This window comes from Mercenaria mercenaria, chromosome 13 (genome assembly GCF_021730395.1).
Source record: "Mercenaria mercenaria strain notata chromosome 13, MADL_Memer_1, whole genome shotgun sequence".
NCBI classification, from domain to species: Eukaryota; Metazoa; Mollusca; class Bivalvia; order Venerida; family Veneridae; genus Mercenaria; species Mercenaria mercenaria.
This window is the reverse complement of record NC_069373.1, coordinates 73,684,238-73,696,607: the sequence shown is the minus strand read 5'-3', so window position 1 is coordinate 73,696,607 and position 12,370 is coordinate 73,684,238. Positions and strand designations below refer to the sequence as shown.

At 34.5% G+C, this 12,370-nt stretch overlaps 1 protein-coding gene across 2 annotated transcripts in view; it reads left to right on the top strand.

The window, feature by feature from the left end:
- The window catches only part of LOC128548011 (S-adenosylhomocysteine hydrolase-like protein 1), a 177,139-nt gene that overhangs the window by 90,800 nt on the left and 73,969 nt on the right, over positions 1 to 12,370 (top strand). For both annotated transcript variants that reach the window (XM_053522268.1, XM_053522267.1), the window contains exon 2: positions 615 to 705. In XM_053522268.1, the coding sequence (XP_053378243.1) occupies positions 615 to 705 (91 nt within the window). The remainder of the gene's footprint in view (positions 1 to 614; positions 706 to 12,370) is intronic.

Here is a 12,370-nt window from a genome sequence, read left to right as displayed (position 1 = left end):
GAGCTGGGCACCAGGGGTCCTTCCCCACCACCAGAAGCTGGAAAGTCACATGACTTAATATTGTGTATGTGACTCAAAACCCGACAGAAAAAAAGAGAAATGACCATATTGCAACAACTGCTGATATGGTTGAAATAAATGTTGCACTGAGTGTACAAAAATCATACCAAGGCCTAGACATTTTTAGGATTGTAAATATTTACAGTGTATTTATTTAAGATATGTTTGTCCTTTATACTGTTATCTACAAAGGAACCCTTAGTTTTCAGTCTTGTTGGATCTGGTAAAAATGGTCATGTAGTACAGGGTATACTTATCACACTGGTACTTGTGATAATCAAGTTATGCCAAATGATTAAAGCCAGTATGTGCAGCTGCGTAATAAAATTTATGGTAAAACTTTTGAGGTGTTTCAAGGGGAAGAATCAAAGCTGGATAATGTGTAAGTTATTTGGTACAGTAACCTACCTTGTATCTAGATTTTTAAAGGGAAGCAACTCAAAAGTTGAATGTATGCAAATCTTCAGCTGCAGTTACCTACCTTGTAGTGATCAACAAGGGCTGTAGAAGTATTGACTGTAACGCTAAAATTGGGAATATCTTTATATTTTCAGGATATAAAGTTAAATTTGATGCCAAACAGAGCTACACGTTTGCGAGGCAGATCTTCTTCTGATGCTTCTAACGACAGTTACAGTTCCGGAGGTAAGTTGTAATGTAATTTCAAAAGACCAATATATTCATCGTAGGTCATGACAGCATACCAGTATACACCACTAAATTTCGTCAAAAAATGCCGTACCCATAAAATATACAAAAATGAAAAGCAACTTTACAATCACTTTTAAAGTGCAAAAAGCACCAGGTGCTTTTAAAACTTTGATTGTTTGCTTGACAATTGTCTTAGAAAACAGTCAAATCAAATAAGGTTTGGTATGGTATGGCATAAGAAATTTATTTAGCCCTTTAAATGGGCTTACCTGGAAAAAGTATCATTGGGAATGCAGCATAATTCGTCACCTCAGTGCAAAAAAGTGGTTAAGTTGCTGTGACCCAGTTCAGGAAGGGAAGCAATAAACTCAGCTTCTTTAGGTAGGGAAGTGTATCAGTAGCCTCCCTTCATTAACAGTATAATTGAAAAATAGTAGTTTGTTGCTGGAAATTAGGCCCATTATGTCATTTTTGTTTTTTCACAATTAATATGTTGAAAGCTATAACTTGGACCCTGTTGCTAATAATTTTGACAATTATATTATATGTTTGTTGAAAACCGCTCCAATTTACTTTTTCATTATTGCATGTTCGTGATTACGTGCTAGTAATCAAACAGTAACAACATGATTGGAGCAATTTCCTCTGCTCTATTGTTGCTTTTCCTGCAATTTTGTAATTATTTATTACAAAATGATCCATTCAATATTTCGTATTAAAAAATTGTGCAAGTTTCTTATTTCTGAAACCTCAAGGGAAGTCAATTTGTGATTTGCCATTTTGATGCTATAAAATACATTTTCTGGTTGCTCTACTAAATACATAAGGTGACATTTTCTAAGTTGGTCAACATTTCATAGATGCTTTTACTCATCCTTAGTGCTGCATTCTAGTCTGTTGAGTGACTCCGGAAATGAAGAAGACTGACGTTGTTTGAGGATAGGAACTAACTGTGTTGATGTTTAGCTTTAAAGTTTGTCATTTTGTGCAATTATTTTGGTTTTGATAACAGATTACACATTAACCTTTAGCCTGCTGGCGGCTTCTGATTCTGCCTATGCGACCAGTGCAGACCAAGATCAGCCTGCACATCCGTGCAGTCTGATCATGGTCTGCACTGTTCGCTATTCAGTCAGTAAATTTTTAGTGAAAACCCCTTCGAATAATAAATAGTATTGCCCATATTGAATGATGGCCCAGTCCATTTTAGAAATTTAGCAGGCTAAGGGTTAAATAGTCTTAAAATGCTTTATTCGGGTACATTCAGGTTTAGAGGACCATAGGGGAGTGTGGTGGGGAGGCAGCCTGCCAACCTTGTCTATATTTCCCAAAAAAATATTTGATAATAAAAAAGTAGCTGCTAGTATTCCTTATAAATTTTCTAATTACCATTTACGTTTGTGTATAACCTTTCCGGTTACAAGATATTCTTATTTTCTTGAACTTAGCCTGCTTCCTTTGTTACTACATGTATGTGCGATCTTTACTATAAATTTATTTTGGCACAGATCAAGAATTGTTGTTTGAGACTGCAACAATTCCTACAAGTTTATGTTCCAGCTTCTTTCAATTTAATTTTCTACTGCACAATTAACATTAAAACAATGATCATCAAACAATTGTATGGGATGGTCAATAAAAAGAGATATAATGCAGCAGTATTGTAATCAAATCATGTTTGATCTTTGAGTTGACTTTGTATTGAAAACACATCAGGCATGGTGATCAGTTCATTGTCTTGTATGATAAGAGTTGTCTTTCATCATAAATGTAGAAAGTTCTGATTAGACATATCAAATTTTCTGAGAATCTAGATGAAAATGTCCCCAGCCATAACTTGATAAGGAAAGTCATAGCGCCTAAATTGATTCCTGCAGGAGTCCGTAGAAAATTAGATCTATATGTTTTTATATTGTTCACCACTGAAGTAATTACCAAGGATATGAAAGGCAATTGACTTTTTTCTAAACATTTTCATCAAAGAAGCTTTCCCCATCAATATTAGAAGCTTGAATTTCTTGGGAGAATTACCTTGCATAAAGGGAGACTACTTATCCTGAAATTTGTTTCTTTTAAGATTATCTCCCTTTACTACTATTTTATTTATATTTTGTGAAATGGAACAAAAAAAGAGATCATTTTTCAAAGCACTAATAGGCATAGATACATTCATTATAACATAGAAGAGAAACTAATTTATTTGTAATGAGAGAGGGAACGCATGAATTAGAGACTTGGTCTGAAAGCATCCGAAATTTAAAGATACAACTGATCACAGTGTTGAACAGATGATAAAATAATTTATGCTTTCAGTGATTTTATGGCATCAGGACTTTGATTATATTAATGACATTTCCCTAACATTGATCAGAAATACATCAATAAAGTATTGGATCTATATACTGTAACCCTGGAAATGTCCGCTATACTTTTCCATCGACTGAGATTCTCTTGATTATTAATGTTCGTCTTGATGGAGACATTATAACATATTTAGCTAGCAATGATTTTGCAGCTGAATAAGTTTGCAATTATACTGTCCTGGCAGATTTCTAGGTTTTCAGTATGGGTCCTTACAAAATAAAAACATAAAAAAGTCCACCCTTTCGTAGTAAGATTTTTTATCTTTCTGCTGAACAAAGAGAAAAATTAAATCACATTTATACTGTGTTCACACTAGCAGATCGGTTTTATTTTTATCAGGCACTAATTGGCTATAATTGGTATTTGACATTCAAAACCCATCAAAATATAATCTAGTTTGCATCCACACTAGGCAAAGAAATGTGGTTTAAATATATACATGCAATGTTGGAAGTTAACAAATATCTTGCAATAAGCAAAAAAGGTTACAAAGAATTGAGGCTGACTGAAACGTTAGAAGGGGTCATCAATGTTTAAACTTCTGTGTTCATCTAAGAATTTCTGTTCATTCCATCTATTGTCCATTTTGAGCGTCAACATTACTCCATATCGTCAGCATTACTCCATATCGCAATTTAGTGTTTTTGTTTCATCAACAGTCCAATTACTTTTGCCAGCCACAGCATCAATTGTTTGATACAAAAGAGAAACACATGGTATTCTTCCGCCAAAGGGTAAGATCTGTGGATTTGGGATTGTAAAACCAGATATAACTCACATTTGCATTCAATTAAAATAATGTAGTATTACTTTTTAATGTAGCATTAAAACCACCTCCCAAGGTAGTTCTAATGCTACATTACAGAAACCACTTGACCTTTACAAAATTCACGTTTAACACCACATATAGTGTGGACGCAAACAAGTTTAAAAAATAAACCAAAGTTAATGTAGGATTAAAAACGTAGTCTGAACACGGTATTAGAGTCAATATGCATTTCCAAATGCTAACTTAAAGCTCCCACCCCCCTCACAATGCAAACGGATTTCATGTACAGTGTAATTTCAGTGTCCATCATAAAGTTTTCAATTTAACAATAAATTGATATATCATTAAAAGAAGATTTATGTTTATGGATGTAATTTACTTCTCACATAAGGACAAACTTCATTTTGGCTTGTGAAGGATATTGATTGACTCCAGTGATGTTTTATTCATTTTACTCACAGTTCTTTGATTGCGCTTTTATAGAAGTTTGAAGTAAAATAAGACATTCTGAATGATATTCTGTAAATAATGAGACAGGTTGCACAATTTAAATGGTTCCATTAAATCTCCTGACTTGTGAAATTCACCCATTTTAAATTTTAATTATGCTGACACTTATTTTGCAATATTGGTTTTTAAGTATCTTCATAAAACATGCTTGGAAATGGCACTTTTTTACTTTTAGCTGAATATGGTTTTTTTTGCTAATATTTGATGTGTAGAAATTGTAATTAATCATGTTTTAGAAGCTCATTATTTATTCAATTATAAGTAACAGTGATGCTAATCATCAAAGATGCATTTAATTTTATAATTGTTTTCTTGCGTGCTAGGAGTCTTGAAAATTAATTATAATCATGAAGGTGACATTGATGAAGATGAAGGTTAAACTGAGATGTTGACAAGCTTCTACTATTGTCCACCTATTGTCTGAAGGAGCGGTATTTTTATTGACCCCAACAGGGTGGCATATAGTAATTAGACTGTTTGTCTGTTTGCCCGTCCCCTTGGTTTCAGATGGATAACAGAATGATGCTCTGGCCATGAACTTCGAACTTGGTAGTCAGGTAGGATGTGAGTTGCAGATGACCTGTAATGATTTTGAGGCTAGTAGGTCAAAGTTCAATGTCCTGGTGACCTGGGGTTAAAAATCAGTTTCCAGTCGCTAACTAAAGACTTTACTTGTTCATGTCCTTTTTCTGTAGAACACTATGGATAATGGAACTGTAGTGTATTCAAATCATTATGCCAAATTATTTTGGCAGCCTAAATGAACAGTTTGTTATCATGTCTGCCAGTTCAGATAGTGTTACACTTTGTTGATGTTAATTAATCTGGATCACAATTTGTTTGCTTGTTTGTGCTGGAAAACATGCTGTATTTACTTTACATTAATGAAGTAACATGGTTACTGCATTAAATACTGATCATATGTCTGTCAGTGGTGTAACATATGGCATGTTCTAATCTCTGGCCTGGCCTGGCCCGGCCTGGCCTGGCCTGGCCTGGCCCGATGAGCCCAATTTCCGACTGAGCCGGGCCAGGCCAGGCCAGGCCAGGCCATAGATTTCAATTTCGTGAAAGTGATTTCTATAGCATCTTTATAATCTGACTTTTGGAATAAGTTTGGATATTTCAGACATTATATAAATACATTTTAAACTCTCACTCTGTAAAATTATACACCTGGGAATAAGCCTGTAGCTAACATAACTATTATGTCTAATTTAAAGGTGATGCCTGATTAATTGTTATGACTATTATCAGGGGATCTCCACCTCAATTGACCCTTGACTGGTGGTTTGGTTTTCCCCAAATTGAATAACCTAACTAATTTTATTATTTTGTCTATTGAGGATTATTTAGTATTGTCCGAAATTATTGAACTAGCACTCAAGAATATATTTTGTATGCTTCCGTAAAAAAAAATTGTGCCCAAACATAAATAAAAATATAAATATTGAAAACCAAATAAAATATAAACATTTCTTTACTGCCAGGTCGTACATGCAGATAAAGTTGTGCTGACAAATCGTTCAGCTACCAATCTCGGGACTGTAAGTTCGAAACACCTGTTTGACCATTTTCATTATCATTTTTTTTAAATTTCCTCTGTAAACTTAGAATGCAGGAAAATTATCACTTATCGTGATTTATTGTTCATTTATTGAAAGAAATACACAAGTATTTGACATTCTTCTACATAGTAGATTATTACCATAAAATGTTGTAAGAATAAAACCAGTATCAATAAAATGACATTATATTGATTTAATGAAAACAATCTGAATTGAAATCGAACCCACGGTAATATGTATGAAAGTCGGAGAACTTATCACTACGCCACTGTGCCATTGGTAAACTTTGCATGTTATTTTGGTCAATTTAGATATTTTCAGGTTACAAATATGATGTAAAATAAAGAGTGACACCTGTCAATACTTACAGACAACAACTTTCAATTTCTAAAATAATGCTACCTCCGTTCTAGAACCTGGGATAGTATGATGCGGGGAAGCGATATATAAATTTTGTAGTTTAGGTTATACACATACTGAATATTTTTGTAAGATTGTTTTTATATTGATCTAAGTATGTGGAAAAAAAATCATACAAAGTCTTGTGAAACAGGCTCAAGAGCATCTTTTAGCATGAAATATATCACTTAGAAATAACATAAACACAATGCACCATTATTTTTTTGTGCAAGAAAAATATCAATAATCTAAAATGCCAACTCCCTGACAATGAGTTAGAGGTCCCACAATTAATGAATATTATTTTCATTACTCTTCCATAAATTGGACATCAGCTTAACTAATCCAAACACATTTAAAGTTCAACTGAACAGTTACAAGGTCAGCTAAGGATAGTAGGGACACAACCTGTAATTACAATTCCCAAAGAGATGTGTTCTCAGTGCATTTAAATATTCAGTTATACTGCAGCAGGTAAACTTATCAATGAAATTAGCCATTAGTTTTAAAACTAAGTGTTAAAGTTGACTTTAAATAATTTGATTACAGAAAAAATGGGTAGTTATCATTTAGTTACACCATTTTCTTCAGTGCAAATCTGTATTTCAAGTAAGATGAATGACGGCTAATTAATGATTCTCCGGAGGACTGGTTGACATGCAGCAAGTAAACAATGCGGGTTAATACTGCCTGCTATTGTAATTGTATATTTAGATTTTATGCCATTCATTTCTCTATGTATAATAAAATCTGGCCTGGCCTGGCCTGGCCTGGCCCGGCCCAGTCGAAAATAGAGCTCATCGGGCCAGGCCAGGCCAGGCCAGGCCGGGCCAGGCCAGGCCAGAGATTAGAACATGCCGTAACATATGATGGTGATTAATATCTAAATGCAGTGGCTGATCACAAGTCACTGTGTAACATGATGTCTTATGTCTTTGGTGTAACTTTCCGGAAATTAAAGCTGACCATTTTGTTACAATATTATTCTGTTCATTTGTAACATTATGTTTGTTCAGAAAATGAAAGCTAACAATTTTGTTACAATAGTTATTCCGATCATGCTTTTACATGATGACATGTCTGTGATGTAACATTATAATATGATAATTCTGGAAATGAATGCTGACCATTTTTATTAAGCTACTGAATTTTAGTGTTAATCAGTAACTCCACATCTCGGTTTGTTCTGAGGTGAGTGTTAGCCATCATATAACATATTTATGATGTTGTCTGTGATGTAACTTGGTGACTGCTAGATGAAATGATGGATACTGATCTTGTTAGATCTATTATGTTATTTTTAAGTTCTTACAATTTTACATGTCCACTGCATAATTTATGTAACAAGTATTACAGTCAAAATTTACAACGATGTTACAACATGACATTAAGATTTATGAACAGTGATGGGCACTTTTTACAGACAAAATCACTTTCATGATGACAAGAACTACTTATTTTGACCATATTTCTTTCCAAATGGTCTTTTAGCAGAGACGTTTAATCATTTCACGTAATGACAGGAACCAAGTGGTGCCACAACAGGATAAATTAGCGATGGTGTCAGCCGACATCATTTGCATATTGGAAAAAGATGTAGGCGGTCTAAATCGATACTTATGAAAAAGAGTAAATCGTTCATTTTATTAGGTTTTGTAAAGGCTTGCAAGAATAATAGAAAATTATATATAAAAAGAAAAGATCATGTAAAACATGGAGAAATTGGAAGGTATATGCCCCTTTCTGTGGAAAGTTGTCACAATATATCATCGTAGTTAGGCGTAAAAAAAAAATTGTTTGTTTCCGTTATCCCACCTACCCTAAATTTTTGGCCCGACCCTTAATGTTTTTATGGCCTTGGAGAATATTTTTTTCAATTTTTTGACAAAATGTTGCCAAACTGCACTTTTATGCTTTAAACATGGTCAGTGATGTTAGAAATCAACTTCCTGATGCTCTAAAGGCATAACCCCCTTATTTGTATTCATTTTTTGACACAAAAACAATTTCCGAAAAGTCTCCCTTATTAAAAAAAAATTCCAAAAAAAAAAAAAAAAAAAAAAAATTCCGACCTACCTACCCTAATTTTTTTGAGCATGTTACCGGAAACAAAGAAATTTATTTTTAGGCCATATATTTTAGATTAATAACTGTAAATTTGTCTGAATAATTCATTTGCTTCTGGAACCTGCTGAATTTAGACAAACTGTCAATGGCACCTTTTCCACCTGGTCTAGGATTTTTTAGTTTTGTAAATTTAGTGTCATTAAACTTGGAGTCCTGGAGTATTTTAAGAATTAATTCATTGCTTCATAATTTCCGTGTTGACAAAATGGCTGTGCCTTGGGGCAACAACAAAATCATTTGGTTCAGGTTTGTGGCAGAAACAAAACCATTTTGTTTATGTCTGTGGATCTCATTTGTACAGTTAAAATATCAGGCTGGAAGTTGTGAAACAGTATAAAGTATTGTGAAGAAATTAATTGAATACATTGAATTTTTCATGCCCACAAAAAAGGAAAAGAAATGTTTCTGTTGACAAAGTCCATTCCCTCCCTTTTTCATTGGAAAATAACTTTGATCTGCATAATTATATATTAGTGGATTTTTTAATATAAATTAGCAAAAATCAGGACTATTGTAGAAATTTCATTTTGAATAATTCTAAGAATGAGTTTGAAAAAAAAAAAAACAGTTGTATGTCACACTGAGCTTGACAGAATTTTTTTATTCAGGCCATAAATTGAATTTCTTGGCAAAATATCCATTGATGGAGACATTTAGCTGTTTCCTATAATGGCAGGAATACTGGAGTACCGCAAGACAACAAATTAGTGATATTGTCAAGCTGTAACATCAAATTTTGCATATTGGGGAAGGTAGCAATCTGAATCAATACATAAGAATAGGAGAAACAGTGTCCATTTTGGAAGTTTTTAACAGCTTCTTAGAATTTAAGAATAAAATGTTTTTATTGCCTTAGATTCTTTAAGTAAGATATAAAATGAATGGTAGTGTTTTGAATTTATTCTTGAAGGATGTGTGTGACTTTAAAGGAATGTTTTAGTACAAGCAAAAATGCAAAGTCAGGTGATATTAATACTTGCAGTTAAGAAATTGTTATAAACTGCTGCAATTCAAATGGTCATACCTGTCTTGATTATAATGTGGCTGCCACATTTTTGTCATGACCCCTGCGAAATGAAACATTACTGTTCATGAACAGTAGTACAGGCATATTTCATGAATGGAGTTCATGAACACTTCATGAATTGTTCGTGAAGATAAAATGGCACAAATTCTTGAAACATTCTTAAATACCATGTTCATGAACAGTGCGTGAAAAGTGAAAGATGACTTCAAGAACTAATGTACATGAGCAGTTCATGAACTATTCACTTCATGAATAGTTCTTGATATTTTGTTGAACATGAATAGTTCATGAATGTCTTGCTATATGTTTTTTATTGTGCCATTTTATTTTCACGAACTAGCAGTGAACCATTCATGAGCATGATTCTTCATTAGTTCATGAACTACCTGTTATGAGTAGTGCATGAAAGATTCAAGAAAACAACAGCATGATTGTTCCTTTAACTTTTTATCAGGGACAATTCAAGAACTCTGTGTGATTCTTTAGTAGTTCATGAACTGTCCATGAACACTTTTTAAGGACAGTTCATGTCCAAAAATTTATGAACACAAATCAAGAACTGTTGAAGGTTAGTTCATGAACAGTTCTTTTATGGTTTGAAGAGTTCATGATTTCAAGAACTGCATTTCGCAGGGGGAACATTAAAATATTAACGTGGAATTGAAATTTTATTATGCGACAGTATGATGATGATAATGCAACAATATGATGATGATAACGCTGCAGTACTATGGTAATAATGCGACAGTATGATTGTGATAACACAACAGTACCATGATGATATTGCAAAATCGCAATAATACGATAACCAAAACGCGATATTACGATGGTGCAAATGCAACAGTACGAAAGTGAAAACATGATAGTATATTGCATTATCATCATCGTACTATCATATTATCACGTTTTCATTATCGTAGTATTGTGTTATCATCATCGTAGCATCACATCTTCATTTTCATAGTTTTCGTGATTTCGTGTTTTTATCATCATACTATCAAGTATCGCATTTCAGATCAACATAGTCAAAGGCAATGGCTCTAATGGAATTCCGTAGTTATTAAACACTGGGAAGGATTCTATGAAACAAGGCAGCAAGTTCCTAATTATCTATAATAATATACTCTTTAATTTTTATCTTTTGCTCAGAAGTCACTTCAGAAGAACACAAACATCTGATTATTATCCAAGATTACAGGAGAATACTCATTGAACTGTTATTATTAGCATTTTTATTGTGCTATGAAATAAGCCTGGTGTATTCCATATGTTCCAAAATCATGGCAAGGCAGTCATTTAGTATGGCTCTAGAATTGTGAATAAGGTATAGTACCAGGATTTTATGTCAGAATCTTCTGTAAAAATTATGACAGTATCTGAAATGATCCGCATCTGAGGATTGCATCAGTGTCTTTTAAAATGTGTCTAGAACAAACACTTCAAACAGTTAAGCACTAATGGAACAAGTTAAGTATCATGATGTAGGGCTTGCAGTGCTGTCAAGTAAACCAGGGCTGTGTTTGGGACACTGTTCTGTGCTTCCGGGAAATCTACCCTTAGCTTTTATCTTTTGTGGTTGTATAACATTAATGCTTACAGTAGACAAGTAGTTTCAAAATCAAGGTCTTGCAGTGGCCTAGAATGATATTTAGACCAATGGCTAACAACTGTAACATGAACAGGGTCTTGCAGTGGCCTGAAATGATACTTAGACCAATGGCTAACAGTTGTAATATGAACAAGATCTTGCAGTGCCATGAATGATATTTAGACTAATGGCTAACAGTTGCAATATAAAAATGGTCTTGCAGTGACCTAGCAATACCAACTGCTAACAGTTGTAATATAAAAAAGGTCTTGCAGTGGCTAGCTAGAATGATATTTAGACCAATGGCTAACAGCTGTAACATGAACTGGGTCTTGCAGTGGCCTAGAATGATATTTTGACAAATGGCTAATAGCTGGAACATGAACAAGGTAACCGCCTCGATAGCCTAGTGGTTGAGCACCCGCTTCGAGTGCGGGAGGTCGTGGGTTCGATCCCCGGCCGCGTCATACCAAAGACGTGAAAAATGGTACCAGTAGCTCCCTTGCTTGGCGCTCAGCATTAAAAGGGAAACTGGCCTCTTCTCTCATACCCTCATGGCGATGGATTCCATCAGGAATGAGGTGTCGAGAGTGATTAATATAAGTTGTAGAACTTCCTTCACAATCGACCTAAAATAAATTATGTATAAACTAACAAGGTCTTGAACAAAGTCTAGCAGTGGGCTATAATGATATTTGGACCAACGGCTTACAGCTGTAACATGAACAAGGTCTTGAACAAGGTCTGCAGTGGCCTGCAATGATATTTAGACCAACGGCTTACAGCTGTAACATGAACAAGGTCTGCAGTGGCCTGCAATGATATTTAGACCAACGGCTTACAGCTGTAACATGAACAAGGTGTGCAGTGGCCTGCAATGATATTTAGACCAACGGCTTACAGCTGTAACATGAACAAGGTCTTGCAGTTGCCTGCAATGATATTTAGACCATTGGCTTACAGCTGTGACATGAACAAGGGCTTGCAGTGGCCTGCAATGATATTTAGACCAGTGGGTTAGAGCTGTAACATGAACAAGGTCTTGCAGTGGCCTGCAATGGTATATAGACCAGTGGCTTAGAGCTGTAACATGAACAAGGTCTTGCAGTGGCCTGCAATGGTATTTAGACCAACGGCTTACAGCTGTAACATGAACAAGGTCTGCAGTGGCCTGCAATGATATTTAGACCAACGGCTTACAGCTGTAACATGAACAAGGTCTGCAGTGGCCTGCAATGATATTAAGACCAACGGCTTACAGCTGTAACATGAACAAGGTCTTGCAGTTGCCTGCAATGATTTTTAGA